Below are 17,907 nucleotides of genomic sequence, written 5' to 3' on the forward strand. Positions count from 1 at the left end.
AGTGTGCAAAGCTGTCATCAAGGCAAAGGGTGGCTACTTTGAAGAATATAAAATATAAATAATATTCTGATTTGTTTAACACTTTTTTACAAATCTCCGCTGTTGAAAACGAAATGTTAGTCTAAAAGAAATGTGAGATAATGTCTAGATGCTTTTTATAGTGGAGATCAAGTTTATAAGTTGCCTGGTTGGGCTGATGAGACAATTGATTGCGGAGACAGTTGATTGCGCAGTCAGATGGAACAGAGTAAATAGGCATTTTAACGTCAGATTTAGCCGGTGGCAATTTGTGGAATAGACACCGACTGGAATGCGGTTTTAACCAATCAGCATTCAGGATTAGATACACCCGTTGTATAATTCTACAGTGTGTATATCTCCACCCTTTTGTATCTGTTACAGCCAGCAATGTATTTATACAGTATTTGTCTATCAGATTGTGGTTATCTATCTGTTCTATTTCTACAGTGTGTATATTGCAGGTCATTATATATCTGTTCTATTTCTACAGTGTGTATATTGCAGGATATTATCTGTTCTATTTCTACACTGTGTATATTGCAGGTCCATATCCAGCTCTGTGTGTCTATGATTCATTCCCCAGACTATCACTATCAGTGGCAGTTACCTATCCCAACCATTATACACAATGTATAATAATTTACATCCAAGTGTGTGTGTGTGCGTCTCCCAAAATAGGCCTACTGCTCTCTCCTTCTCTGAGCAGGATCAGGCAGGAGGGAGATTACCCACTGCTTATCCTCAATACAATTGGCAGCACACACACACCTACACACACACTCACTCCCTCTCTCTCATTCTCTCCTCTCGCTCTGTCTCTTATTCACTATCTCTAGCTAACTGACTCACACATACACACATTCTCTCTCTCCATCTCTTTTTCTCTTTCTCACTCACACACACAAAATAGCAATGCTTCCTTCAGGTGAATCGATAACAGTGTGTGTGTGTGTGTGTGTGTGTGTGTGTTATCTCTCATACCTGAATGTTAACGTTGTGTTCCTCTTCTCCCCTATACAGGTGTGTGGTTAACCAGCTGCAGCCATGTGTGACCAGACGTTTGTGGCCATCACCTTCGGGCCGTGTGATAGCTGCTCGGAGAACCGCCCCTTGATGAACCTGTACATCAAGACTGAACCCATCAACTACTGCTCACTATGCATGGAGATTGTACGTCCCTTAACCCCTGACCTCTAACCTCTGAGTCTAACCCATCTAACTGCTCCATCCAGGACCTATACAATCCTTTAAGATCTTCACAAATGCCCAGGGGTTAGGGGTAGATTTGAGATTCTTTATGTATTTTTAGGGGGTTGGAGAGGGCCCCCTCTGAGAATGCAGCCTCCCTATCTGTCTGATATACAGTAGCAGAGAGCCTCTTTCAGAACGCACACACATACACACTCACACCATGCCTGGATGAATTCACCACCTCATCTTATCTGTACTCCCTTCTCTCTGGCAGCTCATCCACACTGATAGCAACCTTGTCTTTCACTTCTCTAAACAGCAATAGGCCTACTATAGGTGCAAATACACTTTTTAAAGGGAAAACACATACATTTCAACAAGTAAACTCATTGCAATGTGGTTCAATAAAATAAGGAAACTGTGCTTTTCCTGTAAAGTGTTTAAATTAATATTATTAGAGAAAAAAATAGGCTATATTTAGTGAAATTACTACCAAAGACAGTCATAGTGGCATCTCTGGGGCGAGAAAGACAGATATAGAAAGAGGGAGAGAGAGAAAGAGGTAGAGACTTGCCTGAGAGCAAGTGAGAGAAGAGACAGGGAAAGAGGGGGAGAGAAGGAGAACGTCAGCGCGGCAGCAGCATCAGGGGCATATTCATTAGTCCAAACAGTTGCAAAACGTAACGTTTTGGAAGTAAAACGAGAGTTTATATTGGACAAATTCAGGTAGGTCTCTCTCCGTTTCGTTCCGTTTGCTTCCGTTTAAGAAACGTTTTGCAACAGAATTGGCGTAATGAATACGCCCCAGCTGTAGGAAAGCAGACAGCCGCCTTGACAGGCGCAGCCAGTGCGCGACTAAAAACATGGTCTTGCCGGTCCCTTTTCTTTCCTTTCCCCGGTTCCCTTCTTTTGTTCCTCCTCTCCTCTAAAGATGGCGTGCCTGGGCCTTGCGAGCGGCGAAACTCTGAAGTCGCTGAAGGCGGAGAGCGAGACGCTGAGGAAGAAGCTCGAGGAGGAGCGGAAGAAGCTGCACGATGTGGAGTGTGAGTGTTTAATGGGAGGGAGGGAGAGGGGCCTCGCGATGCGCTAAATGTTTACCGACTGTACCCCAAACATGTTGCGCTGAAACTGTTATTATATCCGATATGTAAGGTCCATTATTGCAGAGATTTGCCCGTGGCTATGAAACCGCATTAGATATGCTACCAGAATATAGTTAATATAGTGCATTGCAGGAAGGTTCTCCTGCAACAGGGTGATCAAAAAAGATCCTATTTATTAATTTACACGACAATTCATTGTCATTACTGGAGTTTTTAACTGTGTGTGTGTGTGTAGTGGAGAAGGTAGCTGAGAAGGCAGAAGCTCTGGGTGAGTTAAACATGAAGACTAGGAGGACACTGAAGGGCCATGGTAACAAGGTGCTCTGTATGGACTGGTGCAAAGACAAACGACGCATTGTCAGCTCCTCACAGGTATACATACACACACGCTATCCCAAACTTTAGGCCTGAACAGCTCCCCTCTCCCCCTATTCTCCCTCCCCTTTCTCTCCTCCCTCTCCACCCTCTCCCCCTCGCCCTCTAGCCTTCCGTCCTCCTTCTATTCTACTGTAATTAGTGTGTTTTAGTCACAGCCCTGTCCATGGCGCTGAACTCCCTGACACCCAACTTTCATCCATTACTCTTCCCTCCTCCCCCCTCCCTCATCCCTTATTTATTCCTCCCTCCTCCCCTCTTCATTCCTCCCTCCCTTCTTCCCTCCTCTCCCTCTCTCCTCCCCTCTTCATTCCTCCCTCCCTTCTTCCCTCCTCTCCCTCTCTCCTCCCCTCTTCATTCCTCCCTCTCTCCTCCCCTCCTCTCCCTCTCTCCTCCCCTCTTCATTCCTCCCTCCCTTCTTCCCTCCTCTCCCTCTCTCCTCCCCTCTTCATTCCTCCCTCCCTTCTTCCCTCCTCTCCCTCTCTCCTCCCCTCTTCATTCCTCCCTCCCTTCTTCCCTCCTCTCCCTCTCTCCTCCCCTCCTCTCCCTCTCTCCTCCCCTCTTCATTCCTCCCTCCCTTCCTCCCTCCTCTCCCTCTCTCCTCCCCTCTTCATTCCTCCCTCCCTTCTTCCCTCCTCCCCCTCTCTCCTCCCGTCTTCATTCCTCCCTCCCTTCTTCCCTCCTCCCCCTCTCTCCTCCCGTCTTCATTCCTCCCTCCCTTCTTCCCTCCTCCCGTCTTCATTCTTCCCTCCCACCTCCCCTCTTCCTCCCTCCCACCTCCCTTCTTCATTTCTCCCTCCCTCCCTGCCTCCTCCATTCTCAGACACACTGAACATGTTATTCTCACCAGGCATTTAATGGTAATCTCTCCCTGTATGTCCATGTGATCTGTATGCTTCTTTTCCTTGTCTTCTGTCTACCAGGATGGGAAGGTTATCGTGTGGGATGCTTTCACCACCAATAAGGTTAGTAAAAGCAGCCTGAGTGTGTGAGTGCGCTAATGGCTGCCTAATCCAGTCCCATGGTGGAGCAGTCTTAACCAGGCTGCTAAGAGCATAGTTCCATTAACACTAGAGAGTGGAGTGAGTGTGCTTATTTACGTTAATGTATATGCACAATGTGTTCTAGGAACATGCAGTGACCATGCCGACTACGTGGGTGATGGCGTGTGCCTACGCCCCCTCTGGCTGTGCCATCGCCTGTGGGTGGGTCTGACCCTAACCTCTGACCTTTAACCCCTTAGCCCCAAGAAAAGTATTGGCTTGATGCTAAAGTATTGGCTTGAGGGCTTGATGTTAAAGTAAAGGCCAACAAATATCTCTCTCCTCTGTCTGTCTCTCTGTCTGACAGGGGATTGGATAATAAGTGTTCGGTGTACCCTCTCTCATTGGACAAGGACGAGAACTTGGCGGCTAAGAAGAAGTCGGTTGCCATGCACACCAACTACCTGTCCGGCTGCACATTCACCAACTCTGACATGCAGGTTAGGGACTAGACACATGCACGCACACCCACACACGCACACACACAGACACAAACACACTCAGACACAGGCGCACACAACACAACGAGGAGAGAGGGAGAAGGAAATCGATTTGAGATTTTCAGAACAAGGAGGTGAGAATGGATAGAGAGAGGGAGGAATAGAGGGAAGATAATATTAGATGGAGGATATAAGGCTGTTAATAATTCATCTCTGCTAGACAGAGAGGAACTGTTGAGAATGATAGGGGGATGAGGAAGAGGAGAGGAGAGGGTGATGAGAGAGAAGGTGATGAGAGAGAGAGATGGCCCTCCATTATGAGTGTATTACTAGACATTAAGAGGCCTTTATCTGTCAGAGCTGAAAACTCATACCTACGGGCACACGCTCACAATATCTGTCTACCTAATGTACTGGGGTCTGTTAGTGGCTGTTGCTGCCTGTGTGCGTGTGGACGGGGTGAACGTGGGGTGGTGTTTGTGTGTTTGCCTGTGTGTGTGTCAAGCTTGCGCTCTCGAGAGAGAGAAAGAAAGAGTGGAGGAGATGTAGAGGAAGAGATAGAAGTGGTCAAGAGTTTTAAGTGCCACATCTGTGAGGAGAGGGACCTGTAAAGAGGAAGCTGTAATATAATACAGGAAACACACAGAGACAGACACATCTCCTCTCCTCTAACAGGAATAAAGCACAGGGCTGTGGAGAGTTGAGACTACATTGTCCCAGTCAGTCTCAGTTCAGTCTCAGTTTCATATCTTTATTGTCTGATGGGGATGTTTCATATCTTTGTCTGACTGACAGGGGGATGTTTCATATCTTCCGTTTGGTTCTGTTTGCTTCCTAGTGAATATACAGTTAGCACATTTGGTTCCTTGGAAGTTGTGGGAACATGTGATTTTGGTTTCACATTGGTTGTGAGAATGAAGCCATACATTTCCTGACCGTTAAAACTGAAAAAATGTCAACGTTTTGAGAACAGAAATAAAAATGTGTCCTGTTCTGGGAATGTTCATTTTTAGGTTGCAGGGAGGTTGTGAGAATGTTTTACTTTGGTTCCTTGAACGTTTTCCTGGGAGGTTTTATTAACACTCTGAGAATATACATTATTATTATAATTCGAACTTAATTATAGGTTATTTGGAGGTTTTTGAATAACTTCCTCTGAATGTTTCAATAAGACGTTTAATAACACTGCTAGCTTATTTGGGGTTAACTTTTTTGACGTCCAAGCATGAATGGACACTTGGAAATTAATTTCCTTAGGCATTAATCAAGCAAATACATTTATTTTGTGTGACACGGCATCAGTGAGAATTGAACCTATAATCTTCTGTTCTCTGTCCATGGAATTAGTCCACTGCGCCACCAGGATGGCGCTAGCATGCCATGTTGTTTCACACATACAAAGCTGTTAATTTGTGTCTATTCAAACAGACCCCATTTCAAAGGAAACAAGCACTCATTAAGATCAGGTGTGGCCAATTAATGGGCGCGGCCAAAACACCTGAACACAATTAACAAGAGGATAGAGAGAGTTTTGTTGATGCTAAGAACAGAATGTATATGTTTTTGAATAGCATTCTTAGCATGTTCTCTGAATGTTACAAAAGTTTTCTGGTGGTTTTTATGGAAAGTTTTATTAACGTTCTCTGAACAATTTGAGAACATTACTTTAAATAGAACCAATAAGGAAACCTGTAGGAAACGTTATGCTGAAGTACTGAAATTCCCACAGAAGAACGTTGTTTCTTAACGTTCTCAGAACTATTTGAGAACATTCCCAATGTCAAGAACATTACCAAAATTGAAATGAAATGCAACCATGTTTGAACTTTTAGGAAACTTTCTGTTAAAGTAATGAAATACCAAGAAAATATAATTTTTTTGTTAAGTTCCTTAAATGTGCTGAGAATGTTCAAAGCCAAGCAACTATCCTGCACCGTTCACAGAAAGTTGTGGGAAGGTTGTATGCAAAATAATCATAGGACAACCACTCTCTCACCAAGCTCTAAGAAACATATGGTTCTCAGAACGTTGTACGCTAGCTGGGTACACCCCAGTAGTTAAGCTCTGTGGAATGGACATAGATTACAGTGGCTTGCGAAAGTATTCACCCCCCTTGGCATTTTTCCTATTTTGTTGCCTTACAACCTGGAATTTAAATTGATTTTTTGGGGGTTTGTATCATTTGATTTACACAATATGCCTACCACTTTGAAGATGCAAAATATATTTTATTGTGAAACAAATAAGACAAAAAAACAGAACTTGAGCCTGCATAACTATTCACCCCCCCCCCCACACAAAGTCAATACTTTGTAGAGCCACCTTTTGCAGCAATTACAGCTGCAAGTCTCTTGGGGAATGTCTCTATAAGCTAGGCACATCTAGCCACTGGGATTTTTGCCCATTCTTCAAGGCAAAACTGCTCCAGCTCCTTCAAGTTGGATGAGTTCCGCTGGTGTACAGCAATCTTTAAGTCATACCACAGATTCTCAATTGGATTAAGGTCTGAGCTTTGACTAGGCCATTCCAAGACATTTAAATGTGTCCTCTTAAACCACTCGAGTGTTGCTTTAGCAGTATGCTTAGGGTCATTGTCCTGCTGGAAGGTGAACCTCCGTCCCAGTCTCAAATCTCTGGAAGACTGAAACAAGTTTCCCTCAAGAATTTCCCTGTATTTAGCGCCATCCATCATTCCTTCAATTCTGACCAGTTTCCCAGTCCCTGCCGATGAAAAACATCCCCACAGCATGATGCTGCCACCACAATGGGGATGGTGTTCTCGGGGTGATGAGAGGTGTTGGGTTTGCGCCAGACATAGCGTTTTCCTTGATGCCCAAAAAGCTCAATTTTAGTCTCATCTGACCAGAGTACCTTCTTCCATATGTTTGGGGAGTCTCCCACATGCCTTTTGGCGAACACTAAATGTGTTTGCTTATTTTTTTGTACAGCTTAAAGTAGTCCTATGGACAGATACTCCAATCTCCGCTGTGGAGCTTTGCAGCTCCTTCAGGGTTATATTTGGTCTCTGTTGCCTCTCTGATTAATGCCCTCCTTGCCTGGTCCGTGAGTTTTGGTAGGCGGCCCTCTCTTGGCAGGTTTGTTGTGGTGCCATATTATTTCAATTTTTTAATAATGGATTTAATGGTGCTCCGTGGGATGTTCAAAGTGTCTGATATTTTTTTATAACCCAACCCTGATCTGTACTTCTCCACAACTTTGTCCCTGACCTGTTTGGAGAGTTCCTTGGTCTTCATTGTGCCGCTTGCTTGGTGGTGCCCCTTGCTTAGTGGTGTTGCAGACTCTGGGGCCTTTCAGAACAGGTGTGTGTATATATACTGACATTATGTGACAGATCATGTGACACTTAGATTGCACACAGGTGGACTTTATTTAACTAATTAAGTGACTTCTGAAGGTAATTGGTTGCACCAGATCTTATTTAGGGGCTTCATAGCAAAGGGGGTGAATACAGTGAGGGGAAAAAGTATGTCAAAAATGTTATAAATTTATTTGCATTTTAATGAGGGAAATAAGTATTTGACCCCTCTGCAAAACATTACTTAGTATTTGGTGGCAAAACCCCTGTTGGCAATCACAGAGGTCAGACGTTTCTTGTAGTTGACCACCAGGTTTGCACACATCTCAGGAGGGATTTTGTTCCACTCCTCTTTGCAGATCTTCTCCAAGTCATTAAGGTTTCAAGGCTGACGTTTGGCAACTCGAACCTTCAGCTCCCTCCACAGTTTTTCTATGGGATAAAGTTCTGGAGACTGGCTAGGCCACTCCAGGACCTTAATGTGCTTCTTCTTGAGCCACTCCTTTATTGCCTTGGCCGTGTGTTTTGGGTCATTGTCATGCTGGAATACCCATCCACGACCCATTTTCAATGCCCTGGCTGAGGGAAGGAGGTTCTCACCCAAGATTTGACGGTACATGGCCCTGTCCATCGTCCCTTTGATGTGGTGAAGTTGTCCTGTTCCCTTAGCAGAAAAACACCCCCAAAGCATAATGTTTCCACCTCCATGTTTGACGGTGGGGATGGTGTTCTTGGGGTCATAGGCAGCATTCCTCCTCCTCCAAACACGGCGAGTTGAGTTGATGCCAAAGAGCTCGATTTTGGTCTCATCTGACCACAACACTTTCACCCAGTTCTCCTCTGAATCATTCAGATGTTCATTGGCAAACTTCAGACGGCCCTGTATATGTGCTTTCTTGAGCAGGGGGACCTTGCGGGCGCTGCAGGATTTCAGTCCTTCACGGCATAGTGTGTTACCAATTATTTTCTTGGTGACTATGGTCCCAGCTGCCTTGAGATCATTGACAAGATCCTCCCATGTAGTTCTGGGCTGATTCCTCACCGTTCTCTTGATCATTGCAACTCCACGAGATGAGATCTTGCATGGAGCCCCAGGCCGAGGGAGATTGACAGTTATTTTGTGTTTCTTCCATTTGCGAATAATCACCCACCAACTGTTGTCACCTTCTCACCAAGCTGCTTGGCGATGGTCTTGTAGCCCATTCCAGCCTTGTGTAGGTCTACAATCTTGTCCCTGACATCCTTGGAGAGCTCTTTGGTCTTGGCCATGGTGGAGAGTTTGGAATCTGATTGATTGATTGCTTCTGTGGACAGGTGTCTTTTATACAGGTAACAAGCTGAGATTAGGAGCACTCCCTTTAAGAGTGTGCTCCTAATCTCAGCTTAATACCTGAATAAAAGACACCTGGAAGCCAGAAATCATTCTGATTGAGAGGGGGTCAAATACTTATTTCCCTCATTAAAATGCAAATCAATTTATACGATTTTGGATATGCGTTTTTCTGTCTCTCACTGTTCAAATAAACCTACCATTAATTATAGACTGATCATTTCTTTGTCAGTGGGCAAACGTGCAAAATCAGCAGGGGATCAAATACTTTTTTCCCTCACTGTACATATGCACGCACCACTTTTCCGTTATTTATTTTTTTGAATTTTTTAAAATAAGTTATTTTTTTCATTTCACTTCACCGATTTTGACTATTTTGTGTTTGCCCATTTTACATTAAATCCAAATAAAAATCCATTTAAATTACAGTGTTGACTTCTCTCTTAGTGGTAAGATGTGGACAAAAGTCATCAACTATTTGACAAATAATACCAATTTTTATTAGCTTCCTCTAAACAGAGACTAGAGTCAACTAAACATGCATTGGTTCCCCGATCGTGAACAGATTTACAATTATGCTGTTGGACATTTACTGGTGTTGTTGTGCTGTTATTATTGGATGTTGTTGTCCCAGGCAATACTTTCCCATCTTCACTTTGCCTCTTTCACTTTCTTTCTTACCGGGTGTGATGATGCAATAGATATACTGCCATGGCCTTGATAACCGTGAAGGGATTTTATTTGATCTTATCTGATTTCGTGTGTAGGCCGAGACTGGAGTTATTTTTTTCATTTCACTTCACCGATTTTGACTATTTTGTGTTTGCCCATTTTACATTAAATCCAAATAAAAATCCATTTAAATTACAGGTTGTAATGCAACAAAATAGGAAAACGCCAAGGGCGATGAATACTTTTGTAAGGCACTGTAGTTATATTACCCCAAACTACCACAAAAGGGTAGGAGGATCACACATTGCCCCATGTTTAGGAATACATCATAGTGTGTGTTTCAATATTCTGACAAACTGTTTGTGTGTTTGCTTGTGCGTGTGTGTCCATGCGTGCATGTGTGCGCGTTGCATGCGTGCGTATGTGTAGATCCTGACGTCCAGTGGTGACGGTACCAGTGCGCTGTGGGATGTGGAGAGTGGTCAGCTGTTGCAGAGTTTCCACGGTCACTCTGCTGATGTCCTCACTCTGGACCTCGCCCCCTCTGAGACTGGAAACACCTTCGTCTCCGGGGTCTCTGTCTGTCTGTCTGTCTGTCTGTCTGTCTGTCTGTCTGTCTGTCTCTCTTTCTGTCTCTCTCTCTCTCTCTCTTTCTGTCTCTCTCTCTCTCTTTCTCTCTCTCTCTCTCTCTCTCTCTCTCTCTCTCTCTCTCTCTCTCTCTCTCTCTCTCTCTCTCTTCTCTCCCCCCTCCCCTAACCTGTCTGTGTGTTCGTTCCAGGGTTCTGATAAGAAGGCTAACGTTTGGGACTTGCGCTCAGGGCAGAACGTCCAGTCGTTTGATACCCACGACTCTGACATCAACTGTGTCAAGTAAGTAGCAGGATCCACATCAACCCTTTATACAGCCTCACTGTCTACAGATCTCCTATCTTTATAGTATCCACATAATCTCTACAGTACAGCATCCATCGACCCTAAACCTAACCCTTCATACAGCTTAGTGCCCATGTCATCCTCTTTAGTCCTCTCACTCTCTCTCTTTCTCTCTCTCGCGCTCTCTTGCTCGCTCTCTTTCTCTCTCTCGCTCTCTCTCTCTCTCTCTTTCTCACTCTCGCTCGCTCTCTTTCTCTCTCCAGGTACTACCCCAGTGGCGATGCTTTTGCCTCTGCTTCTGACGACTCTACAGTGAGTTTATAACACACTTATACACCCTACTTAGTACACTACTCTTGAGCAAAGCCACATAGTTGCCACTAAAAAGCTGTAATCAAAGGTAGTGCACTATAAAGGGAATATGGTGACACTTGAGAGATGATTTACCTTTGATGTGATTATGTGTGTTGTGTGTGGCAGTCGGACAGTCTGTCTCAATAACACCATTGATTTAATCGATTATCTCAGAGAGATTATGTTATCTTACTGTGATGTCACTGGTCAAAGACCACTCTTTTCTTTGACCACATCATACAGTACATGTGTCAAAGCATCCCACTGTTTTACATTACTACACAGGTTTGTATTGTTTTGAGAAGTGTTATTCGGGCCAAGGAGCAAAAATGCAATACATTACAATATAACTTTATTGTACCTCATGGGAAAATTACAATGTGACTTTATTGTCTCTCATGAGGAAAAATGCTGGGCCTTTGAGTTCACAACACAGAATTAAACTAGCATGTGATGGGTTAAAAAATAAATATATTTTTTAATGTCCCATTGATTGTGTGTGTGTGTTCCAGTGCCGTCTGTTTGATCTCAGGGCTGATCGTGAGGTGTCCATCTACTCCAAAGACAGCATCATATTTGGAGCCGCCAGTGTTGACTTCTCTCTTAGTGGTAAGATGTGGACAAAAGTCATCAACTATTTGACAAATAATACCTATTTTTATTAGCTTCCTCTAAACAGAGACTAGAGTCAACTAAACATGCATTGGTCCCCCAATCGTGAACAGATTTACAATTATGCTGTTGGACATTTACTGGTGTTGTTGTGCTGTTATTATTGGATGTTGTTGTCCCAGGCAATACTTTCCCATCTTCACTTTGCCTCTTTCACTTTCTTTCTTACCGGGTGTGATGATGCAATAGATATACTGCCATGGCCTTGATAACCGTGAAGGGATTTTATTTGATCTTATCTGATTTTGTGTGTAGGCCGAGACTGGATTATACCCCCAAAAAACGTTAATTCTCTGTGTGTTATATGATTGTAGCGGTACAAAGTATTTTGTTTTTATATGGCTGTATAAAGATTAAAGTTAATTATCAAACTTGTGATAGAGATCATACTTCAGCCAAGATGGGGAATTTAATCCACTCTGCCATCTGGAGTTTTGCTACATTTGACCACCCACTGTATTCCATGGAATTTAGAGCTGATTTATTATTCATTCTATTAGCCTCTGTCAAATGCACTTTAAACTGTAATAAATCTGTTCTGTGATATCCTCTAGCTAATATTCTAGAATCTCTCTCTCTCTCTCTCAGGTCGTCTGTTGTTTGCTGGCTATAATGACTACACCATCAACGTGTGGGACGTCCTGAAGGGGACCAGAGTAGCCATCCTGTTTGGTCATGAAAACAGAGTCAGCTCACTCAGAGTCTCTCCTGATGGAACCGCTTTCTGCTCTGGGTCCTGGGACAACACTCTACGGGTGAGACACGAGAGAGAGAGAGGGGTAGGGGGGTCGGAAGGGAGATTAAACAAGGAGGGACAACACCTTATGGGCTAGAGAGAGGGGGAGAGTTTGTGGTAAACCCTGGTTCTGCAGAGTCATGCATCAGATAATCCCCACATCACAATAATCTAGTACATACTTCTGTTTTCCTCTGTAGCCACAATATATGACATGGAAACCACCCACTGAGAGATACTGTAGTAGTTGTTCTTCATTAATGTCTGTGGAAGTACAGTAACACAGCATTAGTGTTCCCTCTGGTGATCTCACTTACATTTGACATTTTAGTCATTTTAGCATTTTAGGATTCTCCATCTCCCCAAAAATCTGACTCCTATCAAGGTTTCTTCCTTCCAGGGAGTTTTTCGTTGCCACTATGCTGCTGCTTGCTCTTTGGGGTCTAGACCGGGTTACTGTAATGTACTTTTTGTGTTGTTGTTCAAATGTCTTAATGAATACAATGTGATTTACTGATGTTCTGTGCTCTTTCTCTAACAGATATGGGCCTAGAGCTGCTGTGATGTCATCAGAGCGAGACCGAACCGCTGGAAGTCAGGGGTCAGAGGTTAAGGGTCAGGACCAGAGTCATGTGACCAGTAGACCCAGAGTGCCCCTGGAGCACACACTGCCGCAGAAAGAGTCTGCCTATAGAAACTCTATTAAGTTACACACACACAATAATAAACTATCTAGGTTTGGCTCCCAGAAACTATTTATTTGATTGAAGTTGGACTATACCAAATGCTCATCAGGTCAATGTTTATACACCCTAGTCCCCCTTTAAACCCCTGTTACCTGCTTCACAGTCTGTAGTTTACCAGTCAGTCAGTCTGCCCAGAGTCTAACAATCGCTCAGATCGAAAGTGCAATACTACTGTTATATACAATCAGACCATAGACTGTGGTTAGCCAGAGAGGGAGAAAGAGGGAGTGTTTGAAATATTGTTAATTTGTAATCATAGTGTTCTTCTTGTGAAATAAATACATGTTATTTAAATGATTGATGAATGGTGTGTTAAAAGTGTGTTTTATGCTATGGTTATGATGATGATGATAGTATGGAGACTGTGGTATTTCCATTACATCTGATTCTCTTCTAGCGGAAGAAAATACAATTCAGGGAAATGCCATTTTTTGTGACGTTCTTGGTGAGGCGGAACCGACAGTATAAAGAATGGCGAGAGGCTGGTGAGGGGGAAATACCGTTGACGACAGCGATCTTCCTTCTTCCGTTTGTACTTGGAGAAAGCAGTCTGATCGCTGGGAGGGTGAGATTTTGAAAAACCTTTTTCTACCTATTCTACATATTTTTTTCTTCAACTCCAACTATTCTTGTATACGTTAGTAAAGCTTCGGTTTTATAAACTTTGAGTGAATGGATCGATGCGGTTTGATATACTGACGTTGTTCGCTTCCCCGGTTTCTCTGGTCCTTTGTGTGTCAATATTCATTGACAGATCCAGCTACGCTAGTTAGCTATCAGCTGCTAGCCAGAAACGGCTAACGTTCGCGAGAAGGCTTTCTTACTCATATCCAAACCAAGACTGGTTGTCTATTTTCCAATGTTGATGTTGACAAAAAAATGTAAAACAATCCAACCACTTAACGTTAGCTAGATATCTAACTTAGCTGGCTACAGTAGCTAGATTGGGATTTATCATTGTGTGATGATTTGCCTGCGATTTGACAGTCAAGCTAGCAAGTACAAAGATGTCCGTTTTCAAGTCAATTCAGTTGGCTTTATACAGTAGCTAGCTAACGTATTAGCTCTAGCTACAACCTTGTTTCCTTCATGACACGTCCTGAATCATTCCAGCCTGCAAGGGCTCTTAAGTTAGACTTTACTGGCTTGCTCACATAGCCAGTTATTTAGCTAACCAACGGTTTACCTTTCTACCTACTGATTAGTTCAAGCAGGCCTCAGACTAGACATTACATGTTAACCTCAAGTCACTGTGCTGCTTGCATCATATTGCTATGTGGTCTATGCAGCTCATTGGGAAACTTAGCTTTGTTTTCTTTTGAATACAAGCCTCTTCTTGGTATTGCACACAGGATGTCACCTCTTGGGGTTAGATTGAGGTTGTTTCCAATAGACCATGTTGGATGGGTTGTGGAAAGAAGCCTGCTGTATAATATCTTACCTTTAGGCCTAACTATATGAATATTGATGATGTTTCCTTTTGAGTCTAGACCCTGTAGTACAGGGTGGGAAAAATGTACTGCATGTGATAATGTACTGGTCATGTTTGAGCATAATGTATTGATAATGTTTCCTGTATATACCATGTCATGCTGGCTGTGAGAAAATCGGTGGTTGTAGCAGAAGACCTTTCTGATATATAGGCTATAGATAATGTATTAACTGTATGTGATGATAATGTATATCTTCCTGTAGACCATGTCATGCGGGCTGTGGAAAGAAACCCTGGCTGTAGCAGAGGACTACCTGTCTGTCTGCAGTATCGTCCCTGCCAGTGGGTCCCAGAAAGCCCCGCCCCCTCCTCCTCCCAGCGAATCGGCTGCAGCCATGCGACGCCTGGCCCGGGACATGGAGGCCCAGCACCAGGCCCGCTTCCACACCCTGGCACACAGCTTCCTGTGCCAGTGCGGGCCGGACCCCTGCACCTGTCTGAGGAGGGTGATGGAGGAGCTGGTGGGAGACGGACAGATGAACTGGGGGAGGGTGGTCTCTCTGTTCACCTTCACTGGGGTGCTGGTCAGAGAACTACAGGGAGAGGACACTGACCAGGGGAATGGGATGGGGCTGGGGGGGAAGGAGAGCTGCAGGGCGCTGGCGGAGACCATAGCAGACTACCTAGGAGAAGAGAAGAGTGACTGGATGCTGCAGAACAAAGGCTGGGTAGGTTTGAGCAGTGAGCATCACACACACATGCGCTTATGGACACGTGCACACACACACACACACAGAGGATAATTGACTAAGCTGGTGGGAATTAGATATGGGAATCTGGGCTCATATCAGCAGCACTAGTCCTCTCTGTCAAGTTAAAAGAAGCAGTTGGACAATGATACATTCTATAGTCATAATAATGTCTATGATTCAGACACATTCTATATTGTCATGATAATGTCTATGATTCAGACACATTCTATATTGTCATGATAATGTCTATGATTCAGACACATTCTATATTGTCATGATAATGTCTATGATTCAGACACATTCTATATTGTCATAATAATGTCTATGATTCAGACACCTTGTGGCTTCTTGCTATGTGGCTGCTGCTTGCTGTGTTTATGTCAATTAGAGAGTGGCGTCAGCCAAGAATGTCTGGAATGTGTGTCTGTGCTACCAAGATGATGTTCAGGTCTAACCCAGGAATGACTGTTCAACACACAGGCTTTTTATGCTACACGAAATGTGACAATATTGGGGGACAGTTTCCTGGACACAGATTAAGTCTAGGGGCGGCAGGTAACCTAGCGGTTAAGAGCGTTGGGCCAGTAACGGGAAGGTCGCTTGTTCGAATCCCCCGAGATGACTAGGTGAAAAGTCTGTGCCCTTGAGCAAGGCACTTAACCTTAATTCCTCCTGTAAGTCGCTCTGGATAAGAGCGTCTACTAAATGACTTAAATGACTGTAAAGGTTAAATATAGGCCTAGTTCTGGACTAAAGAGCAAGTTCAATGGAGAATTCCCATTAGAAAATGATTGATCTGTGTCTGGGAAACTGGCCCTAAGGTTTTTTTTAATGCTTATTAGAAATGGGTCTTTGATTTGTAATGTGTTACATATCAGTAGGATGTTATAAGTGTGTCACAGTAGATTATACATGTCAATACACTCAGGGGTTTTACTGTGGTGTGGATTATAAACCCTGGTAGTCTGAGAGGTCAGAGATCTACCTGTCACTTAAAAGAGGAGGGTTTGTACAAGGTAGCCACACAGCCAGTATAGTCATATAAAGTGGATCAGGGGTAGTGGGGTTACTGGGGTACTCCAAAACAACATAGGACTGTAGTGCTGTGAAGAACTGGGGTAGCAACAAGCACAGCTGCAGCTCCATTTGTTGACTGCTTTTGTGAATTAACCACACCCCCCTCCTCTAGCCAGCTGGTCCCAACAGCCATATGTACTGTCTCTAACGTAACACTCTAGTGACCTCCAAGCACACAACAATCATTAATACTCAAATACTAGTCTGGATCAGTACAACAAAATAAGGACAGACGAACACAACCACCTGGGTCTGGATCAGTACATCAACTAGACTGATGAACACAACCACATTTTGAAATGGGCCTTACTAATCACAACGCAGGTCTGTTATAGCAGGGACTAGGGACTGTCCACAGGCAGCTGTCTCTGTCTGAAAACATGAGAGGAAATGGGGCTTTTTGAGCAGTATTGAACTAAAACACTTTCTTGACTTCCTTATTTTGACCTCTAGCCTGGTCCTTTGATACACTGTTGTGCCTTGAATACGTACGTGTTCAATAAAATATATGGATCTAACCCTAACCCTCTCCGCTCTCTTCTAGGAGGGCTTCTGTAAGTTCTTCCACACAGCAAGAGAGGTGAAACAGGACTTGTCCATGAAGACTGCTCTGTTTGCTGCCGCTGGCATGGGCATCGCAGGGTTAACCTTCCTCCTGGTCCGCTAACACACAGCACCTGCTGCATCATCAGTCTCATTTCAAAGTAATGACAGTGTGGTAGGTCTTTAATGGGTTAAATGGTGTCACAACAGGGGCGAAACAGTGTCTTGAAAATGGAGGGGGGAGAGAGAGAATAGTGGTTGGGACATGTCCCCCTTCACCCCCGGTGAATTATGTCACATTGAAGCAGGATTCCATTACATGGTTTAGTTGTTTCATTCGTTCAACCATCAACTGAATGTTTCCACATCTTTCAGCCCCGCAGTAATACCTTCAACTATTACCAACTCTATTATTCAGTCATACCTGGAGATTGTAACACAACAAACTAAATGCCTTCTGAAATGATGGAGTATGTGAATATTATTAGTTTGCATATCTTTCCCCTGTTATGTTATTAAAATGTTGTATTTTGTCAAAGCGAGCGCACAGGGACCACATGTTGTGTTGACCACAACTGGACCACTATGGTTGGTAGCATTCTGTTCGACCGTGCAGCTACATAGATGACCATTTTGATGTTGATGGCCGCTTCCCTAATGGCGACTTCTTCCTTATATCAGGGGTATCCAAGCCTGAAGTTTCCAAGTAGTCCTGGTTTTCTGTTCTACCTGATAAATAATTGCACCCAACTGGTGTCTCAGGTCTAAAGCCGTCCCTAGTAAGAGGGGAAGAATGAAAATGAACAGTTGAACTGGCCTGGTGGTCCAGATTTCAATATCCCTGCCCTATATAGGAATGGGGTGCCATTTGGGACGAACCCCATCATTTTGTCCATTGGTTTAGTGTCCTGTCTTAAATGTATTAATGTCTCTTGCCTTTCTACTTCAAATGTGTGTGTGTGTGTGTGGCAAGAAGCCTTTTTTAGTGTAATAAACATATACATTAATATATTATATTTATATGAAATAAAAATGTAAACAGTGGCCATCTTTGAATTGACACTTGGCAGATTTCATTGTTAATTTTTAGTTTTGACCTATTTTCTCTGTCTCGTCATGTTAAACATCTATGGTTTACAACAGGGTTATTCTACTCCAGGCCCGGCAGTCCACAGTACTGCTTGATTATTTTCTACCTGGTAATTGATTGTCACTGATTGGCCAGAGAGCC

At 43.7% G+C, this 17,907-nt stretch overlaps 2 protein-coding genes across 2 annotated transcripts; both read left to right on the forward strand.

Moving 5' to 3' along the window:
- Positions 1–1,065: 1,065 nt before the first annotated feature.
- LOC311111203 (guanine nucleotide-binding protein subunit beta-5b-like) lies at positions 1,066–13,169 on the forward strand (the record flags this gene model as incomplete). The annotated part of the gene is made up of 12 exons (XM_084153912.1): positions 1,066–1,191; positions 2,144–2,255; positions 2,551–2,687; positions 3,614–3,655; positions 3,819–3,895; positions 4,041–4,173; positions 9,921–10,064; positions 10,270–10,361; positions 10,628–10,676; positions 11,231–11,327; positions 11,979–12,145; positions 12,668–13,169. The coding sequence occupies 12 exons, from the start codon at positions 1,066–1,068 to the stop codon at positions 12,677–12,679; spliced, it is 1,188 nt and encodes a 395-aa protein (XP_084010038.1). The 3' UTR covers positions 12,680–13,169.
- Positions 13,170–13,278: 109 nt separating this feature from the next.
- LOC311111204 (anti-apoptotic protein NR13-like) lies at positions 13,279–17,736 on the forward strand. Its single transcript, XM_084153913.1, has 3 exons — positions 13,279–13,437; positions 14,568–15,032; positions 16,678–17,736. Exons 1-3 carry the CDS (start codon positions 13,294–13,296, stop codon positions 16,798–16,800), a joined length of 732 nt encoding a protein of 243 aa, XP_084010039.1. The 5' UTR covers positions 13,279–13,293; the 3' UTR covers positions 16,801–17,736.
- Positions 17,737–17,907: the final 171 nt, after the last annotated feature.

The sequence above is a fragment of the Coregonus lavaretus genome, assembly GCF_964263955.1.
Source record: "Coregonus lavaretus genome assembly, chromosome: 37".
Classification (NCBI taxonomy): domain Eukaryota; kingdom Metazoa; phylum Chordata; class Actinopteri; order Salmoniformes; family Salmonidae; genus Coregonus; species Coregonus lavaretus.

Bases quoted from the DNA above. Each gene is read 5' to 3' on its own strand.
- LOC311111204 (XM_084153913.1), top strand. From the start codon at position 13,294: ATGCCATTTTTTGTGACGTTCTTGGTGAGGCGGAACCGACAGTATAAA. The intron at 13,438-14,567 runs GTGAGATTTTGA...ATCTTCCTGTAG, and splicing joins GCAGTCTGATCGCTGGGAGG to ACCATGTCATGCGGGCTGTG. The intron at 15,033-16,677 runs GTAGGTTTGAGC...GCTCTCTTCTAG, and splicing joins TGCTGCAGAACAAAGGCTGG to GAGGGCTTCTGTAAGTTCTT.